We start from the raw sequence: 21,705 nt of genomic DNA, 5'->3' as shown, positions 1-21,705 counted from the left end.
GTGATAGTCACGTGGGTTTATGTTTCATTAGAGAGATCATTAAATGACAGCAGCACTCAGGTGGAACGTTTGGCACGGTAGCAGTTGCACCCCTTAAGCCTGAAACATGCTTCTGCATTTTCACGGGCCCGTAAGCGCAAGAGCCCTTCCAGGTCCCTTACGTCCTTATGTATCCCTTCTTACGTGCTTACGGGCATCGCCCCATTTTTCTAAAATTTACGGCTTTAAAGCTCCGCAAGCTCACTCAGCCCGCAAGGCTGTGATTGGTCTGCTTTACATCCCTTCTGGAGCTGCATTTCTAATTTATAAGAAGTTGCTCTTCAATGTCCAGCAGCTCCATCTCAATCAATTGTTGTTCGGTTGGAATTGTGAATACACTCTCTGCCATGGTTCACCGTGTGTTTGTAATGGCTGCCTGAAACATGCTTCTGCGAGTGCGTCTGCGTCTTTTCACGCCGCTGTGGCGCAAGACTCGTTGTCATTCATGCTTCCCCAACCGTTGCGCGTCTTACAAAGCAATTCCGTGCCAGAACACTAGGCGGAGTAAAGCCTGAAACATGCTTCTGCGACTGCGTCTGCGTCTTTTCACGCCGATGTGGCGCAAGACTCGTTTTCATTCATGCTTCCCCAACCGTTGCGCGTCTTACAAAGCAATTCCGCGCCAGAACACTAGGCGGAGTAATGCTTTTTGTCGAGACGACCTTAGAGACGCCTTCTTTCTTCTTCGTCGATTGTTTATTTACATAGCCACTGCGGCTCCTCGTAGCCTTTTTCTGGCGGACAAATCCGCCAGTCAGTGACAGGTTATACAAGTGATCATACTATCGGATATCTTCTGCCAAGTGCTCTTCTATTTGGTCCATATTCGTTCTTCTAAATCTTCCGTGATTTCTGCCGGTATTATGGGGCATGAAACCGGAAATGTAGCTCCAGAAGGGATGTAGAGCAGACCAATCACAGCCTTGCGGGCTGAGTGAGCTTGCGGAGCTTTGCCGTAAATTTTAGAAAAGGGGGTCGACACCCGTCAGCACGTAAGGAGGGATACATAAGCACGTAAGGGACCCGGAAGGGCTCTTGCGCTTACGGGCCCGTGAAAACGCAGAAGCATGTTTCAGGCTTAATGCTTTTTGTTGAAGACGACCTGAGAGACGCCTTCTTTGTGGGTGTGGCAATCGTTGTTGACTGTTTATTTACCTTCTACCAGTCGTGGTCTCCATTACAAACACACGGTGAACCATGGCAGAGAGTGTATTCACGATTCCAACCGAACAACAATTGATTGAGATGGAGCTGCTCGACATTGAAGAGCAACTTCTTATAATTAGTCATCAGGAAAAGCGACTGGAGAGGAGACGGAGGCGTAGGTGGTCTGTACGGCCATTAAATCAACCGGACATCGACGGGTTATAAAGGTGCTCATATTTTCGGACCTCTTCCGACAGGAGTTCTTTGCGGTTGTCCATTCTTCTTTTTAAAATCTTCCGTTGTTTCTGCCTGTATTATGGGGCATGAAACCGGAAATGCCTTGCGGGCTGAGTGAGCGGGCTGAGTGAGCTTGCGGAGCTTTGCCGTAAATTTTAGAAAAATGGGGCGACGCCCGTAAGCACGTAAGAAGGGATACATAAGCACGTAAGGGACCCGGAAGGGCTCTTGCGCTTACGGGCCTATTGTTTACTTTACAGTGTGTAGTTCAGCTCCGACACACACAGACTCTGTAATTATGTCATGTATTGTTATTGTGCGTTATAAAGACCAGTTATAAGCTAATGTTCAATAGGTCTATATAGTAAATGTTTATATTTCTTTATGAGTGATAATGTATATTAATATGTTTTGGAGGAAAGAGACACCATAATAATTGAATGTACTCAGAGAAATGCTTGTACTTGAAATTGTGTTTAATTTGAATAAGATGCAGTCCGGATGAGGAACTGAAGGCTCTGTGTCGTTACTGCTGCTGCATTCATGCTGTATTCCACAGATATACTTTGTTGCTGTGGTATCAATTTTGGGACCCATAACATATATCTCCAACCAATATTTTGACATTAAAAAAATGTATTTAACAGTAGGGTAAAATGGGGGGGAAATAGAGGTACGTACCTCCTTGGTATTGTCAGAATATGCTAGCACATTGAGGCTTATGTTTAGAGTGTGTGTGTCCAAGCAACAAAGAATGAAATAATGTTATAATAAGGTTAAAAAAAAATGGGTGTGGGGGGGGGGGGGGGGGGGGGGGGGGGGGCAGGAGTGAAGCTTGCCTAGAGCGCCAAATGTTCTAGAGCCAGCCCTGAGGTGTGGGGTGGAGGGTGGAAGAGAGGGAGGGAGAGATCAAGATTTAGACCATGGATTGCCCTGACTCAATGAGTGGTCATTTTGTCCCTTCTTCTTCAGTTTTTGGTGCATTACCACCCACTTATCTGGAGTGTAGACTTATGTTAGTCTCACTATCGCTCTCTGTCTTTTTTGGCTCTGAAATATCTCACCCAGATGAACTTTAAGGTAGTGAAATTGGGCACCATTTGATTTAATGTGAATAAATACTAGGTAGCCTACTACCAAGTTGGTCGTTATAAAAGTACCTAAGACTGACCAGAAAACATGTTCTTTTTGTGGATTTTTCAAAAGGAAAAGGAATCATAGATGTTTATTTCTGGCTACTCACCGGAGCAATATCAACATGGCTGCCACTATTCCCCTGGTCACTGTCCAAAGCAGGAAAGAACCATAAGAATTTGATCAGGTTTAGAAATCAGGTGGTAGAAATAATGCCAAGGGGATGTTTGTCAACACCTGGAACTGTCTCCATAGACTGGCCACCAGGACTGTGTGCAGGTGGACCCAGAAAATATACATTCAGTTTTTGCCAATGTCTTTCAATACTATAGAAAAATCAAGCCAAAACATTCTGGATTCAGGCCATGCTCTATTGCACTGGTAATGCCATTTGGAGGTCTGCATAGTAGTGATCAAGGAATGGAGCAGTGGTATTATTTTCCTATCAGTACATTCATTGGAATTTGCTGTCAATCAATGTATTTGATGTGTACTTTTTTTTAATCTCATTTGCTAACATGGAGGGTCAGGGTTTGTGGCACACATGCAGCCAGGCACCTGGGGGCAATCAAATCATTTGGCTTCACTTTTGGGAGCTGTCCTATCCTCAATCTTTATATACATTCTATTGATTTTTCCAACAGTATCTTCTCCTGCCCTCTGTCATTTAGTGAGACCCTGCTGGACACATGTCTCCAGATGGGGCTCCCTTCATTGGCCCGAGTAGAAAAGAGATAACTTCCTATGTTTTGGTTGCACAGCTGCAGTTGCACCTCATTTTGTACAGACTGACAGATTCGTATTAGCCATTAGATTCGACTAGTACTTGCTTTGATTGCAATGCAAATGTAACACATAATCAGTTATTTGTAAGTAGGTATGAGTGAAAACATCTGTACAATGATCTGCTATACCTGCTGCTTAACATATTTTTTGTCTTTTCTTATCCAGGAGCAGTACATCTTCATCCATAATGCCTTGATGGAAGCTATTTTGGGGAAGGAGACAGAAATGGTAGCTAGCCAGCTTCATAGTTACTTCACCAGCATCACAACACCAGGACACACTGGCCGGATACGTCTGGATAAACAGTTCAAGGTGAAGGGACACATGTGATAACACTATGGTTCAACTGGCCAAGAGGGAAATTTCATAACACCAATGTTTTTTGATAAAAATATACACTGGTTCGCATTATGACCAGTGTAGTGGAGCCTTCTGTGCTTCATTACCCACCACTACCAGAGCCAAAGAGGCTCCGAACCATCTGGCCGAGACAGTTTGGTCCTTGGCAGTGTCTTTCAGGTCTTTGCATGTTTCTCCCACATCTGACAATTCTCTATGAAAATCAACTATATATCTGTGAGTAATAAGTTTTGACTCAATTACAAAATATACTTTGTCATTGGACCATATAACCAAATCTAATTTCTAATATCAGTTTCAAAGACATTAAAATAAGCAATTAAAAATGTTGGTAGTTCATTAAATGATAGTACTTTGATTAAAAATCAAATAAGAAATGGGTTCTGACTAGAGGCCAAAATATGGGAAAAAAGACGTCAGGACAGGATTATCCTATATTATGATAAACTCATCCAAAAAAACTAATCCACAGGTATTTCATTAAATTAGTATGTAAGTAATTAAATAATATTAAAATACTGATATGTATTGACAATTGAATACAAAAGAAATTATCCTTCTGTCAATCTCTTCATCTAGCCCTGGTTTGGGTCACTTTCTTGTGGTAAGTCTTGACAACAGGAGAGTATGTGGCTAATGATAATTCACAACGTACACTGCAATCAAGTCCCAAGTTTCAAGTAGATGAAGTGTGAGCAGAGAACCATGTCTTTCTTTGTGATAGTAATAAATGTATGACTTTGTAAGAAGGGTCAAACTGCTGAATGAAGTCATGTTTTCAGCTGTTGTGTTTTTCCCCTGGTTGCTGAATAATCTTGTTCTTAGAATGGGGTTTTCTATTGTGAGCTTTCTTCTCTTTAACCTTCAGGTATCGCTTACCTACATCGTTAAATAAGAAGCTTGATGACTCACAAACACAGCACATCTAACCAGCAGTGGGGGACAAGTGCATTCTTGTTTTTTCAAATACATTGTACTATGTATATGAATGTGTCCTCAATTAGATAAATAGGTGCACATTTTGTAAAATTTTTATGAATCTGTACAATTGAGATGTAGTTAGTTAGTTCTCGACATGATTAGCTTAGCGTAGCACACACACCAGAAACTGGAGGGAACAGCAGGTATGACTGTCAGAGTATCCTCTGCTCTCTCTTTTGTATTCTTTGCATTTTGTATGTGGCTAACATATGCCGAAATGTGTAGAGGTTATACAATACCGTCAACAACAACCAAGACTCTTGTGAATACTTTACCATTCTTGAGAATCAAAAGCTCAAGGTGATTGGACTAATTACTGGACGACTTTCCAGCAGAAAGATAAAATGTCTAAAGATACATTTTCTTTTAATGGGCTCAGGTAGAGAGGTGAGGAGAAATGAGGAAATACGCTTTAGACAATAACCCACTTCAAGTCACTATGGAATAGATGTAAACTCAACAGTGATTAATGGGAAAAAATAAATGTTCCCCCTCAGTCTGTCATTCCACTGGTTGTTGGTGTAACACTCCCTCCCTCTCTTTTTCTGTTTTTTTTTTGTTTCAGCTTGTAACGCAGTGTAATTCCAGATTCATGGACTGCTTCAATGCTCAGAAAGTCTACAACAAAGAGAAAAATCGAAATTCCTCTGTGGTGCCATGTAAGTTTTACAGTCTTGTAAAAATTGATTAAATCTGAAGAAATGAAGTGGCTCTAAAATAACACGGTTCCTCCCTGGGTCAAACCCCTTCAAGGGAATCAATGTTATCTGAGTAGTTGTTTACGTAATCCTGCTATAACTGTCAAACATGCACTGAACACAGGAGGTAATTATCCGCCTCACTATAAAGCTTGTAGATTCAATCAGTATTTTTCAAACAGGGCAGCAGCAAGAACTGAACGTGCACCAACCTTTAGTCCAATGGTTATATAGGACTGTTACTGTTACAAGGACAAAACGTTCTTGCGCTTTCTCTAATTAGCTTTTCTCTCCATTTAAAATGTTCATAAAAACCTATTATTGCCACCTTCTCTTAGCCCTGCAGAGCAAGTCATCTTTAAATGTAGCAGCACCTCTGAACAACATGACAAAAGTATATGCCTATTGGAATTGTTTTTGTCACTATAAAGCAATACTAAATGAGTGACTGTACTTGAAATGTAATATTTGCACATAAAATCAAGGCATTTTAATCAGATTCCCCAAAAATGTTTTTTGCTATGAGTTTCTGAAATGTGAACAGAACAGCCCTGATTATCATTTTCATACCAGCTTTTAAAAAGTCATTAGCTGGGGCGACCTGATGGTGGAATGGTTAGGACTCACACCACATGGGGACAAATGCACTGAGCAGTCAACTCCAGGTTGTTTGCTGCTGCTGTCCATCCCCACCGGTCCTATGTGTCTCTGCTATTACTATATCTAACAAAGGCACAATACATAGTAAATTGAACTAGAAAATTCCTCCTGCCGAGAAATTTCGAATGGGTGCCTAGAATTTGCCGGTTCCAGACTAAATATTTTTATTTTTTTGGGAAGAGAGACAGACTGTGTCAATTTGAGAGAGAGACAGAGAGAGACCCAGAGAGAGAGAGAGAGAATGGCTGGTATAAAGAGAAAGAAAGAGAGACAGAAAGACTGGCTGCTTTAAGAGAGAGAGAGTAAGATCCAGAGAGAGAGAGACTGGTTTAAGAGAGAGAGAGAGAGAGAGAGAGAGAGAGAGAGAGAGAGAGAGAGAGAGAGAGAGAGAGAGAGAGAGAGAGAGAGAGAGAGAGAGAGAGAGAGAGAGAGAGAGTGAGAGAGAGAGACTGGTTTAGGAGAGAGAGAGACTGGTTTAGGAGAGAGAGAGAGAGAGACTGGTTTAAGAAAGAGAGAGAGAGAAACTGGCTGGTATAAAAGAGAGAGCGACAGACTTGATCAGTAGGTGGCGCTATCACTAACACTGCATACACACTCATATATCTCTTCAGGTCAGGGCTCTGATCATGTGACAGGATTTTGGGGGCGATTGCTTAAACTTCATTTTCACACCGACCACCAGGTGGCGCTATCACTGTCACTTCATACACACTAATACAGGAACCTGATGAGGAGCCAATCACATTGTTGTCCAAATCATTGAGAGTTGTATGTTTAAAGAGTTCAATAGTCCCTTTCTGAAAAACAATGTTGGAGTCTTTCCCTTACCTGGACTTGAAGTCGCCACCTCTGGGTCTCTATCCCCCTGCCCTACTGACTGCACCACCTATAGTAATTATTAACACCTGTGGAGTAGTCTAAAAACAGATCTCACTCTCCCCTTTTCTCCCTCTGGCCCCTCCCTCAGCGTGTGTGACTCCACTAACGACGCAGCTGTGACACAGAGACAGTGACAGATTGGACCTGAGGAGAAGGTCCCGAACAAAATGCTCTAATTCAAAATCTATAACTCCTATCCGATAAATGAAAACACTGTGAGAATAACAAGGTGTGGACGAACTAGGACATATCTATATTATTGTTTAGAGCCCAAAAATGAGGCTGTACGAGCAGTTTAGAAACGTACTTCTCATTTCATAAATTCTCCTCCTTCTCCATCATTACTTTTAATGGAAAGACATTTTTCCACACTCTAGCTCTCTGCTCAAACAAATACTTGTTACTCAAAAACTATCAGTCCTACTTGGAAAATGAAATTTTGAGAATCACAAGACTTTACACTACAACCAGATATATGTTTTATTCGTGAGAGCTGAGAAATGGAGCCGTGGGGGCGATTTACGTTTTATTTTTCAGTTTTAATCTTTTCCGAAAAATCTTCAGAATTAACATGGGGCTCCAATGGGAGAAGGATCCGAAAATAATTCCTCGATTTTTCGATGCGTATATAAGCAAAGGTCCGAGAGATTTGAGAGTGACATGTCTGCGAAAGAAACAATCTCACCACCTCAAATATCTAAAAATCATGTCTGAGGACCTCCGTTTGGGGATTTGAGAGCAGTTTTAGTGCACCCGGGGCACCTGAAAATGCCTCTTTTTCGCACTGTCGCTCTTTTGGTAGAGCGAGCTTGACTCCCATTGTACGTTTTCGGCCACGTTATCGCGATTTTTGAGCGAACCGGGGGACGAATACAAAATTTGAATAATAGCACATGATTCGACGTAATTCCGCAGGTTTATTTGTAGGTCTTGTGAATGTGCGACAAAATTTGTGGGAGGAGAAGCGTCCCAAACTTTTTGGAAGAATGTATAAGAATAAGAATAAGTATGGGGAATAGTAATATGTAGTGCATTGCATAACCCTATGCCTAGTGGTGCCATAATAAGAAGCACCACAGGATAGTAATATGTAGTCCTTTACGCGTTGCACCATGCAATGCGCGTTGCGTTGCATGGCAACGCGCCATGCAACTGCCTAGTGGTGCCTGCATTGTGCCTAGTGGTCTCAGTATGATCATTCAGCTACTCTGTTTTGTTTCCAGCTGTTGCGTAATCTGTTACTGGTTGTAGCCAATAACAGTGCAAGCATGATACACACAGACTGGCCTTTCAATGTGAACTAATAAGCTGATGTATTGCTATTCTTTTCCTCTCTCCATGCCAACCCCTCCACCACCCTCCCTTTGTACCTCACCTTTTTGTCTGTCTCTGAACAGCGGAGCAAGCCAGAGTCGGCCTAGCACCTTTGCCTGGCATCAAGGGCCCCGATTACATTAACGCATCTTATATCATGGTCAGTACATCCACTTCTTCTGTCAGTCGTTGATCTCCACTGTTACATCAAGGTTTTTTTTCTAAATACTGCAAAATCATAGCTGCAGAGACTGAGATATTCAGACTTTAATCGATAGGATGAGTCTACCTCCAAATACACTAGATTCTACTCTTCCCCTCAATGCAAAACTGACTAATACAAAATAAAAGATACTCCAGTAGCATGAATGAATGATGAAATCACTCAGAACTGCTATAGACCTGAGATCAACTGCAACTTAGACTTGATTATAAATAAAACCCAGACCCAAAGAAGAGTGAATATAACTTGGGTGTGGTCTGATATTTGGCTGTGGGTCAGGACCTCTATACAATGCTGTCATGTGTGATGAAAACATAAAATTAAAAATGTCAAGTCTCAAGTCTAGAGCAAGGAAAAATGTCCTGATTGACTAGAGAGTGTAATTTTCCAGCTCTCTTGAAACCCAGCCAAAACCAAAAAGGTCATCATATGTCATGTTTTCACGGGCTGAGTAGAACTCTCCATAACTACTGACATGATTTTGATGTGTAAAATCTGTGGATTATCTGTGATTTAGAAGTTCAGACTAGCCTCTGAATCCAAAAAGCCTGTAAAAAGCAGGTATGTATGAGGATATGACTGTTGTCAGGTGAAGTCACTTATCTCCATGTATGCGCGACAATGAACAGCTCATCTAATAGCAGCTCACTATCACCCTTACATCAGTTGATGCCATAATTTGGTGTCATTCTCCCTTTAACCCTTTTTTATTTGATGTTTTATTCCTATCTTTTCTACAGGGATACTACCGTAGTAATGAATTTATAATTACCCAGCATCCTCTGCCCCACACCATAAAAGACTTTTGGAGAATGATCTGGGACCACAATGCACAAATTATTGTTATGCTCCCCGCCAACCACGGACTGGTATGAATCCAACATACATGCACGCACACCTGTGTTTAGGTTATTATGAATCAGAGAAATCATCACACAGCTTCATGGCAAGAATTTTGTGTTTTTGTGTCATTTTGTGTAATTGTTGTCAGCAGCAAAGTGACCACCACACAATCACTTGCTTGTGCTCATCTGACAGTTTCCTGACTTTTATGTAGCAGGAGTTACATATACACTGATAAGCATCCAGCCAAATACTCACCTAACACACACACACACACATAGAAAGATTCACAAACACACAATCATTGATTGCAAACATCCCATCTCACAGTGGTTTGATGTACCACAGCCATTTTAGCATGGGACATTCATTGATGGGTTTTGCTAAATTTAAATACAGATAATCATATATTCAGACTTTTGTATAGCTCATTTAATCTATACATAGGTCTACTTACACACATTGCAAGAATAGAGCATAAAGCACAGGATTTTTGTTGATGAATTTTGTTTCACTGTTATCTACTCAAAGTGAACATTTCAGTTCATTGTTGAATTGAGTGAATCTTTTCATCCACCAGTATGATTTTTTTAACAGAAAGTTTACTTAATGAATAATGTATGCTGTTTTACATTGTTGAATAATAAAGACAGAAGTAAAACTGAGTGTCTGCTTTTTATGCAGGCGGAAGATGAGTTTGTGTACTGGCCCAGTCGGGAGGAGGCGATGCACTGTGAGGCGTTTACTGTCACTCTCATCTGCAAAGATCGACTCTGTCTGTCCAACGAGGAGCAGATTAGCATCCATGACTTCATCCTTGAAGCTACACAGGTTTGTGTTTGTGTGTGTGTGTGTGACAGAGGCCCTTTCAGACCTTTGAATCCAAAGTGGACAGCTCTGGGTGTGAAAACACCCAAGACACATTGACCCTGTAAACACCTGGTATAGACATGTTATTTTTCTGATCTGATCACAGGTGGACAGCTCTTAGTACAGTTGTGAAGGCACTCAGATCCAGTCACTCCAGACCACAGTCGGAGGTGGTCTGGTACGTGTCCACAACAGTCACATATGCGCCCTGGGCCACATATGAAGGACCTCATACTCAGCTGATGTCCTCTGACCTGCTTCCGTTTCATTTATCCTATTTGTACTCTTAACATATATGTTAATTTGTATGTAGAGCAGAAAGTGAGACTCTATCACAAGTGGTCACAGGAGACACATTGAGGAAGCATTTATTTTAAAGACACATGTACTTAGCACTGGCCACTTGTGATCAGAGCTCTCAGGACGGATGTTAATACCAGGTGTGAACAGGGTCATTGAGGACACATGTAAGATCTGATCACCCAGACACATGGGGCCATATTCTTTTCCCAGTGTGAATGCAAATGTGTCAACACTTGATTTACTATTTCTTTTACTTTTTTCAAATGAGAAATCTTTTATGAATTTTTTTTGGGGCTGTGTCAAGTGCATTGAATGACTCAACAATTTTGAATTTTCCTAAATGCAGTCCTATGCAAAACAGAAAATCAAAATTGCTTTACTTTGAATAAAGTTACATTGACAAGTTGAATATGACCTAAATCAAACATGCCTCGTCTGACCTTTATCTCTCTTGCTATCTTTCTGCTTGTTTCTACTTTTGAAACCAGGATGATTATGTTTTAGAGGTTCGACACTTTCAATGCCCCAAGTGGCCGAACCCTGATGCACCCATCAGCAGCACCTTTGAGCTCATCAACATCATAAAAGAGGAGGCGGCCACCCGCGATGGACCAACCATCGTCCACGATGAGTCAGTCCGATTTTTTTTTTACTCATATATTCTTTCTATGAAATAATATGTCACATGTTTTGATGTATTCAGACACACTTCAAAACATTGCTTCATTTTTAAATACATAATGCTAGTTATTATGACAAACTACTGAGGTTCATAAAAAACAGCAGAAACTCAAGACAATAGAAAATTACAGTGGCGGCTGTTGCTCAGGAGGTAGAGAGGATAGTCCACTTACTAACGTCCACTTATTGTCATGGTGTAGAGCGCAGGTGGACCCACATTTGCAGAAGCCATGTAGAATAACAATAGTGTCCTGTAATTTAAGGCAAAGGGACTTACAGAAAATAAGGTAAGTCCAAAATATCTACAAAACACTGGGATCAAAAGAAAAAACACTAGGAACAAGAAAAATTCACAAGAGAAGGATATGAAGGTGAGTGAAGACCAAAGGGTGAAAGGCAACGACAGTGAGAGACAAACAAACTGACAAAGACAAAGGGAAGCACAGAGACTTATAATCACACAGGGGAGGCAGGGGTAATTGAACACAGGGGAAACACATGAGGAACAAGTGCGGACAATCACAGGGGCTGCTTGATGAAATAATAATAATAATAATACTATATAATAATATAATAATAGGTAAAAAAGACAGGAAGTTAAGCCAGAGATATATGAGGAGTAGAAACTTCAAAATAAAACTAAATTTCAACAAAGAAAAGTGCAAAACAAAACAAAAACATCTTTATCTAAGAGTCCAAAGCCTAGAGTCAAGGCACTTATATGTCATTGGTTTGATCCCCAGCACCTCCGCACCACATGTCAAAGTGTCCTTGGGCAAGATACTGAACCCAAATTGATTCAATGATCATCTGTGTCTGCTAAATTAAAATTTTATTTTCAATAAGAACCCTGCATTCAAACAGGATATTGGTCAATCCTGACAGAGATCATGTAAGAGATCAGATTCCTACTTATTGTTTTACAGCCATTTTTATTGCAAGTGACATTTCTTACAACCCACTAACTCCCCCCACAACAGGTAACTCAATAAACTGCTCAATTAAAATGAATGAACGTGTCTTTCGTATTGACACATATTAACGTTCTTGAACAACACTCCAGCAGCTCTGCTCATGTTTAATCATTAGAATAATGAAGATTGCTTGTCGCATCCTCCAGAAGAAGAGCGACTAATTGAGCACTTCATCTGGTTGCTATACTGTAGTCTACTCGTAGCACCTGAGAGATTGTCAGTTAGAAGCTTGTCCTAATTGTCTGTGCGCTCATTACTCAGCCAGGCATGGGTTGTAAGCAGCGGTTTGTGCTGCTCTCCTGGCAGGGCTGCTAATGGAAGAGGAGACCCCTGACATAGTGAAGGACCCAGTCTTCTCCAGGGAGCCTCACGCTAGGGTGAGCTGTCATGCTTAGGTTTATGCTTTCGCTGAGAAATATTTAAACGCAAAGATGATGCTTATGATATGTGAGTGTCTCCACTCTGTGGCTGAGATGTTGTCAAGGAAATCTGAAAAAATTAGAGATGGAGCTGTTTTTAAGAGGCGACAGAGAGTGTTTGCTGTGGCCAGATTGAATCTCCAGCAGGTTGTGATCATGAGCGAAACATGCACTGCGAGATACTCATGATATTTTGTAGGTCTTCAACCAAATCTCTAAAAAGATTTTGACATGAAGCTAATGGAATGGGTTCTCGTCAGGGGGTTTCAGACCCTGGTGTTAATGCAGTCCAGCACATAGCCAATCACAGAATTTAAGGGGTTTCTCACAAAATGTTGCTTGCTGTGGACTACCTGTTCTTCTGGGGGGCCACTCAGCTTCAAACATAAATAGTTGTGCAAAGAATTAAAAAGCAGGGCTGGTGAAGTTCAAATCCTGGCTGTTGTCTCATCTCCACAAAGTTGATCGATCACAGTGTTAAGTTGGTGTGAATGTGAAATTGTTGACTCTGCAAAGGAAGAAGTGATCACTGATCAGACAGAGCCCCCAACTTAACCAGGATCTTTGTGAGGTGGTTTCTGAAACTATTTCATCAAGCAGCCCCGAAGATGAATATGAGTCTGGCTTTGTGTGCGTTGAGTTATGTCAGAAAGGGTCAAATAGTTAAATCCCCCCAGTCAAGTGTGTCCATAAATTGAGCCCCTACACAAATTACATGACTTTTTATAAGGTGGCCTCCCTGAAAGTGAATATATGGTTACAGAAATCTCAAACATTCAACTTATTCACTACGGAGGCCTAAAAGTGTCATGTAATCACTGTTTACCCAGACTATGTGTCATTTTAACATTACGACTCTGTTACACATATTACTGCTCTGTAATTGGCATTATTACAAATACTTGATGCTCTACAAGCTGAGAAGCCACAGTCAGGCCCACAACCTGATCAGTGAAGGGTGGTGGGCCAAACGTTGTTTACACTGCAATGACAGAGAATTATGGAGGACCATACATGACATAAGTAAAAATAAATAAATAAATAAATGTATAAATAAATACAGAAATAAATAAATAAATGAATAAATAAAAATGGAAATAAATAAATAAATACAGAAATAAATAAATAAATATGTTAATACCAAAAGAAATGTCAAAAGAAATGTCTTAAATATATTTTAACATTTATTTTTTCCCTGATACATTTCCTTTGCATTTGCAGTGTCCTTATGCTAATGAGAAAGGCGGGCCTAACCGCAGTCTCATGCAGGATTGGTCACAGGAGTGTAATGATCCAGCCCTACTACTTCTGCCTTTCAATGCTGGTGTCCAGTAGCTGTTTGCAGCGTTGAGCCAGTTCACACTTAAAATGAACTAGTTCAAGTTCAGAGGGTTAGTTAAGGTTATTTTTTATTGGGATGATTTAGCTGTCAGTAGTCCTGACTGTGTGCGTCACGTCTCGTGTTGTACTGAGCACAATGATCGAGCCGAGAGGAGGAGGAGGAAACAGAAACTCCAGCTCGGTACAAACCACCTGCAGCCTCTGCTCTGAACATGAAGCCGCTGATCTCTGAGCAGATGTGACCAGAGAAGCTCTATGTTTTCACTGTTTCCACTGTTCCACAGAGTCACTAACTGGCTCAAGTGCTCAAGTCTCAGTCACTGCCCGTGTCTCTGAGCGAGTGTGTGGCGGAGCGCAGGGGCTGTGTGTGTGTAGCTCAGTTGACCAATCCTGCTCGAGACTGAGGTTAGGCCCGCCTTTCTCATTAGCATAAGGACACTGAAATGTGGAAATAAATAAATGTGGAAATAAATAAAAGTTGCAATAAAAGTGGAAATAAATAAATAAATGTGGAAATAAGTTTAAGACATTGATTTATTTAATTCTGCATTTATTTCCATATTTATTTATTTATTTCCACATTTATTCCAACTTTTATTTTTCGATTTCAGTGTCCTTATGCTAATGAGAAAGGCGGGCCTAACCTCAGTCTCGAGCAGGATTGGTCAACTGAGCTACACACACACAGCCCCTGCGCTCCGCCACACACTCGCTCAGAGACACGGGCAGTGACTGAGATTGAGCTCTTCACCGTGAAACAGCCAGTTAGTGACTCTGTGGAACAGTGGAAACAGTGAAAACATAGAGCTTCTCTGGTCACATCTGCTCAGAGATCAGCGGCTTCATGTTCAGAGCAGAGGCGGCAGGTGGTTTGTACCGAGCTGGAGTTTCTGTTTCCTCCTCCTCTCGGCTCGCTCCTTGTGCTCATTACAACACGAGACGTGACGCTCACAGTCAGGACTACTGACAGCTAAATCATCCCAATAAAAAATAACCTTAACTAACCCTCTGAACTTGAACTAGTTCATTTTAAGTGTGAACTGGCTCAACGTCCCAAACAGCTACTGGACACCAGCATTGAAAGGCAGAAGTAGTAGGGCTGGATCATTACACTCCTGTGACCAATCCTGCATGAGACTGCGGTTAGGCCCGCCTTTGTCATTAGCATAAGGACACTGCAAATGCAAAGGAAATGTATCAGGGAAAAAATAAATGTTAAAATATATTTAAGACATTTCTTTTGACATTTCTTTTGGTATTAACATATTTATTTATTTATTTCTGTATTTATTTATTTATTTCCATTTTTATTTATTTATTTATTTATTTATTTCTGTATTTATTTATACATTTATTTATTTATTTATTTTTACTTATGTCATGTATGGTCCTCCATAGAGAATGTCCATGAGAAAAGCTACTTGATTACCCTCAGCTCTCTATGAACATAACCCAGTGAGATCATTGGACAACTGAGTGCCGGACACCCAGAATATTGAGAGAACTTTATTTTTAAGCATGTGCTAAAAACAACAATATACAAGGAAGGAATTATAATAACATGAAGCTCCAGAAATGGAATTCACATACTTGAATTTTAATAGTTACAGATATAATAAAAAGAAAACCAATAAGACCAAGAAGAAGTGTGGTAAAATTAAATTTCAGAATGAGGAGCCAGAAAACACTTCTGTAGCTAACAAAGGTATAATGATGATGTGAACCAGAGGGAGTGAAAAAGCATTTACAAAACATTGAATGATTCCATGAATGGACCCAAAACAGTAGTTTTGTATATTATTGTAAGTTTCCATTTTCATTTTTTGACACTCAGACACAACCTGGAACCAAATCCTCAGGTGTATGTGCAGAGAAAATAGATTAAAATAGATTAAATCACAACGACTTTTCCCTCTTGTTTGTGTGTGTGGTTGTCAGGTTGGGAGCGGTGTCAGCTGGCATGTTGTGTGCCCTCACCACCCTGTCTCAGCAGCTGGAGAGTGAGGGCGCCGTCGATATCTACCAGGTGGCCAAGATGATCAACCTCATGAGGCCAGGAGTCTTCACAGACATTGTGAGTCTGACAACACTGTAACTTTCCTTTTGTACCATCCCTGCAGGCGTCTTCTTCAAGAGTTTAAGTAAATCATATATTTTCATGGCTGATGATCAATTCTGGTTCAAATAACACATGGCCTCAGTATAACTATAATAGCTACAGTGTCACTTCAGGACTTGGCTCAAAGAAGAAGAAGAAACGCATTGTGGGCATATATTGTTCTCATCTTTTTGCTCTACCTGTCTCTTATTGGTCCACAGGACCAGTACCAGTACCTATACAAAGCTCTGCTCAGCCTCATCAGCACCACAGAGAACAGTTTGGGTCCTCTGGCCAGGGACGTTAAAGGGGCCATGGTGTCCATGTCAGACCAGTCAAACCAGGCAGAGAGCATGGAGTCATTGGTGTGAGGGAGGTCCCTCGGAGGCCTGGAACTGAGTGTGTCCTGTGTGTCCCAACACCCTGTGAGGTCCCTGAACCTACAAAGCTGGCACTTAACTTTGTAAAACGTCGAGTAACTATTGAGGACAAGACTTTTTGAGGCCTTTTTGCCAGACTCTTGGTTAAAACAAATAACCTGATTACTTTTTTACACTGATAAAAAGTTTTTGATATTTATTTTTTTCGCCATTTTATGTCTTAATGTTCTCCTACTGAAGGGTTTGCACCTGCGTTTTGAGTTTCACAGCGGCGTTGGTAGGCAACGAGAAACTTTTCTGTCTTTTCTTGTTTGCACTATATAATGTCAGTATTACTGCCTATACTAAAGCTGACTCACTTGGCTTTTCCTCACTTAAGCTCTGATTTTTTCTTTTTCTTTTGACATTCCATGACATTTGCCCTTATTCAAACAACTGCTTCTGTGAAGGACATTGTTCTGCCTGCCACCTACCAGTTCATTTAAAGCAGCGGATGGAGGAAGTTACAAACTCTCAGCCTCAGTAACAAAATGCTGGTCATCCCAGTATAACCTCGTTCCCCCTGCTCATCTCTAATATCATATTACCACTCATTTATCACAAGAGCCAAGATCTGGGAGGCTTGTAAGCTGAAAGTAATTTCCCTCTCATTTTTATTTTGTTGCCACTCTCTCCTGTTAGCAAGTCACATTCATGTTAGAGTACCTGACGTGGTAAAACAACTGCTACTGTGAACTTTCATTATTTCTTTGTATAATTCCTAATATGCTTTTTAATATATGGGAATACTGTATGTATACATATATAAATATATCCTCATAATAACTTTGTGATTTTGTACATGTTCTTTGTGGCCTCCTGCCGCAGGCCGGTTGATTTACATTACATCCGATAATTTACCACTCCAGTGCTCACAGCTGACTCACAGCAATCTGGGAGCAGACCCTCTCAGTCCTCTACGTTCTTGTATGCTGCCACATCATTTGTCCTCACACACACTAATACACACATACAGATGCCACAATTAGAGATTTTTTATTCAAAACATCTGATGAGCTACAACAGACGAGGCAACCTCTTGCCATTTTGGCATCATTTTGAAAATAATGTTGGGAACGTTTTTTTTGTTCTGGTCATTGAATCATTTTGACAATGAAGTCAGAGATGAAAAACACATAACATATATGTGGAGCCATCATTTACCCACATGCAACTGTATGTGTGTGTGTGTCATTGTATAGGGTTGAGCAAGTATGATCTCCCGGGGGACAGCAGACTCAACAACAAACTCTATGCAACAAATAGCTTATGTTCTAGAAATGAACACAGGGTTTAAAACAGTTTTTGGCTTCTCAGTGTTAATCTAGATTTGACACTTCACGATCAGTTTTTTTTAAACATATTAATTTTAATTGTGCTCACGTTGTCTGAAACATGAAAGAGCTGGAAAAAAACATTTTATTTAGCTTTAAAGAGATTTTGAGTTCACAACATGATATGTACTACATCTTTGACAACCAGAATCTGACAAGAAATATTTCCCAATAGGATTTCCCTTGAGTACTAATTTGGAGACCGGGAGCTGATGCTTTTATAATAACCATACTGTATGTTTGTCATGCTTTATTTCTGATGACTCATTTCAAAATGATCAATTATCCTTCAGTTTGCCAACTATAGGCTTGGGTAAGACGAGCTGCAGTATTTTTTTTGCAGTTTAGTTTTTTCATTATATAGTTGCCTGATCTCAAAATGTTAAGGCCTATGCTGCTTGTATCAGCTCCAACACAGTGCTCTACGATATGGTGAATGAGAGCTGTGTCTAACATGAGAATACAGTTACTGTTGCATGGAGTAGCATCACTAATGCCCAAAATATGCTGAAACAAAAAAGTTCTCTTTGCTTTCAACATCGTTTTATTTCCTTGTAATAACATGAGAAGAACCTGAAAATGCATTTGATAAAAAAATGAATCATTACACAACCCTACCCCTCTGTCAAACTGGAAGGATATTTTTCTATATTTTTGTTTCTGTCAACAAATTATATCAGAAGGTGTTAGCCTTTCACTCACTTCTTTCAGATCAGCCTGTCTGAGAAGGAAGATAACCCACCCCTACCCCTGCTTCTGATTGGCTTATCTACCCATTGCCTTTGTTGGTTGGGTTGGTCAAATTTGGGATGAAGGCTGATGATTGGTTAGGATTAGGGTACAGATATTATAGTAATGGCGCAGCCTCACATATACAGGTCGAAATTGAAACCACCCTGCGATTTGCCTAACACAAGTTGTTTTATTTGCCTCCTAGCCTGCACAGATTGGAAGTGAACAGAATGCAAAGATTTGCCCCAAATACATTCTTGTATGTGTGACCAGGACCTGAGCACCTTAGAAGCGGGGTAGGATCAAGTCTTCTACCTTTGGTGTGAATGAAGCACTCTGAGCCCACTGGTTTCTACTGAGGACATTAACGTCTAAAAAGTAGTTGTATTTGTAAATAGTAATTTCCTACAAACAACTCAAACAGGTTTATGACGATAAAACAGAATAACGCCCATCTTAACCTCTATCCTTTAAATCCATGGCTAAAACCAGATGTGATCAAACTGCAGCTGTTAAGACACCTGAAGAGATCAAATACAATATGCTGCAAACTGAAAATCAAGCAATCTCTATATGTAACTGTACGAGCAGAAACTGCACGGTCCAATTGCGTTTGGTCAAAGACAGAACAGGTCCAAGAGCCATGCTCGCTGTCAGGGGTGACTACTCGTCCCGCCCTCCCAAGGCCTTGTGTACATATTCACCATTCTTCATTCACTTTTCTCCGGAGATGTATTTTTGTGGCCTACAAGCAAAAAGCAGAGTTTCAGATGTTTCCTGCTTCAGCTGCAGTATGCTCTCTCACACACATATACATAATTGCTTACTTATTTTTTTTTTTCTTGAGGATGTTCTAACTCTACCACAGATTTAGATGATATTCTGTACCTGTGAAATGAACAATTTTGAAAGTATTTTCTTTACTTTTTTTCCACACAGCACAAAACAGTGTGTAATGGTGAGAGAAAGGGGGACAAATGTATTTCCATTTTTTAAGAAACTTTAACCAAAGACTTGAATCCTTCCAGAGCAGCAAAAGATATTGGATGAGCTTTTCTCTCTCTTTTGCCGACATCTCTCTTGTGACTGCCCAACCCACATCAGCCAACCACCACACACACACAGACACACAAACAAACACTTCACATAGACTTATTTTTTTTACATTAACATTGAAGTTCTTTAATTTACTGGTGCCATTATCATTTGGGACATTGAGAAGAATCAATGGATAATCTGAGTAGGAAGAGCATTAAAGACATATACTATTTCTCTTTATCTTGCAGTATTATCTCCCCAATGGGGAACACAGTAGAAACTCTCCAACTTTGAGGGGGAAATCTACAGAGCATCTTTGTTTCCCGACATTGTTTCATTTTTTATGAATTATACATTTCCAAGTGCCTGGTCACACCAGAAAGAGACAAAGCAAAACTCATTTGTACATATTAAAAGATACATAAAAGTGAACTAAACTAGCATTCAATATAAGATGTTAGCTAGCCACTGATGCTGGTTTGCTTCCAGTTTCTAATATTCAGGTAAAATTACCAATTCTATCCATACCTGCAGACTATGCTGCATCTCTCTACAAAGCATGAGGAAAATTCATCTTGGGTGAAGCTATCAAATTGATTAATTTAATAGCATTTTTACCTCTCCGGATCTCCCAATTATCAGTGTTTACTGTTTACTGGAGTGTCATGGTGTGGATTCATATATAGAATGTACTGGTGAGTGAAATAAAGTGTAAAATGTGCTGGTGTGACCAGGCCCTTCAGACTGTCACTGCCATCCTTCTGTCCCTGCTTTCATGCAATTCTTGCTCATTCTGAATGAAAAATGTTTTGTGTTGCCTTTGAAGTGCACACGCAGCTGTACTGTCAATGAAAATGTACATATATATTTAGTTGCCTCTGTAACACAGAACTTCTCCTGAAACTGTGTATTTATGAACTGTGTCAGAGGAGTGTTTGAAATGGTATCATACACATTTCCATTATTTCCTTTTGACTGATTTTGTAACATAAACATTACATTTCTTTTACTGTTTGAGTTTTGTGCCACAGAACTCTCACGATGGTTCCAAACGGACCCATCTGATCTATTATAACACACTTTTAAAATCTATTCTCTTTCATGTGAACTCACTTATGGCATTGCTTTCCTTGCTGTATCCTGTGGAAGCCAGGTGTCTTTGTATCCACATCATCAGATTCCAGTTTCCAGCTTCACGCCCTCCATTAATGTCCAGGCAGTGATTGTGATATTAAGATGTTATCCACCTTTCTTTTGATTTCTTCTGGTTTTCATCCTTTGGAAGCTACGAGTCTGCTGTCAGCTCTCTCGTATGTTTCTTGATAATGTCCTCCTTATTGACCCATTTTGGAAAGGTGGATGTTCCTTCCTCTTTTTAATCATGAACTAAGAAAGAAAAAAAGACAGATTTCTTTTTCCCTTTTTGTTTTATTGAAAGCTATATCAAAGCATTCTATTATAGTGTTATTTAATATGTAAATGGTATTGCTATACATAAAATAAAATATGGGTTTTGATGTAATTTTCTGAAATAGTTTGTGCAATATGTTTGTTGAGACTATAATGTCTCTTGTGAAGCAACTTTCCCAATAACCTGCGTGTTCTCATCGAAATCAAATATACTAACACTCTTTCAGTATAACTATGAAATTCCGCCATTGTATCTGAAAATTTTCAAATATAAGTTTTATTGAAAAACATCCATCTACAGACAAATTTCAGAAACGTTGTATTTCTGTCTGTATGTGGAGCGCATATCTTGCAAACTCACCCTAAGTTAACGGCCTTGCACATGGCATGTGGATTGTAAATAATAATAATGACAAAATCTTCGACAAGGATTGTGCGTAACAGAAAAGAAGAAGGAAGGAAAGGGAAAAAACAGCAACAAACGCTGTCAAACAAACAAAAAGTGATGAGGAAGTAGATGAAAAGCTTGATAAATGCAAAACAATTGAGGTATTTAAGATCATTCTCAAGTTTAAATGAGAACAAAAGATCGCATCTGTTAACCAGGTTGCATTAACAAATGGTTTAAAGAAAGCAGGTGGGGATATAAAATGGGGAAAGTGTTGAGGGATGGTTGCTGGAAAGATGAAAGAATGCTGAGCAGAAAATGAGCAGCTTAACCTGCAAACAATTTGTCAGAAAGAAATTGTAGAAGGTAAACAATAGGTGTGAGAAGCATGGGTGATA

The 21,705-nt window shown here is 40.1% G+C and overlaps 1 protein-coding gene across 1 annotated transcript in view; it reads left to right on the top strand.

The window, feature by feature from the left end:
• The window catches only part of LOC133974807 (receptor-type tyrosine-protein phosphatase gamma-like), a 37,341-nt gene extending 16,357 nt beyond the window's left edge, over positions 1 to 20,984 (top strand). The window contains exons 10-17 of the mRNA XM_062412578.1: positions 3,508 to 3,654; positions 5,249 to 5,342; positions 8,318 to 8,394; positions 9,198 to 9,326; positions 9,985 to 10,131; positions 10,962 to 11,104; positions 15,827 to 15,962; positions 16,208 to 20,984. Coding sequence (XP_062268562.1) covers positions 3,508 to 3,654; positions 5,249 to 5,342; positions 8,318 to 8,394; positions 9,198 to 9,326; positions 9,985 to 10,131; positions 10,962 to 11,104; positions 15,827 to 15,962; positions 16,208 to 16,357 — 1,023 coding nt within the window. The 3' untranslated portion in view covers positions 16,358 to 20,984. The remainder of the gene's footprint in view (positions 1 to 3,507; positions 3,655 to 5,248; positions 5,343 to 8,317; positions 8,395 to 9,197; positions 9,327 to 9,984; positions 10,132 to 10,961; positions 11,105 to 15,826; positions 15,963 to 16,207) is intronic.
• Positions 20,985 to 21,705: the final 721 nt, after the last annotated feature.

The sequence above is a fragment of the Platichthys flesus genome, chromosome 2 (genome assembly GCF_949316205.1).
Source record: "Platichthys flesus chromosome 2, fPlaFle2.1, whole genome shotgun sequence".
Taxonomy (NCBI): Eukaryota; Metazoa; Chordata; class Actinopteri; order Pleuronectiformes; family Pleuronectidae; genus Platichthys; species Platichthys flesus.
The sequence above is the reverse complement of the archived record's forward strand: the minus strand, read 5'-3'. Positions and strand labels throughout refer to the sequence as shown.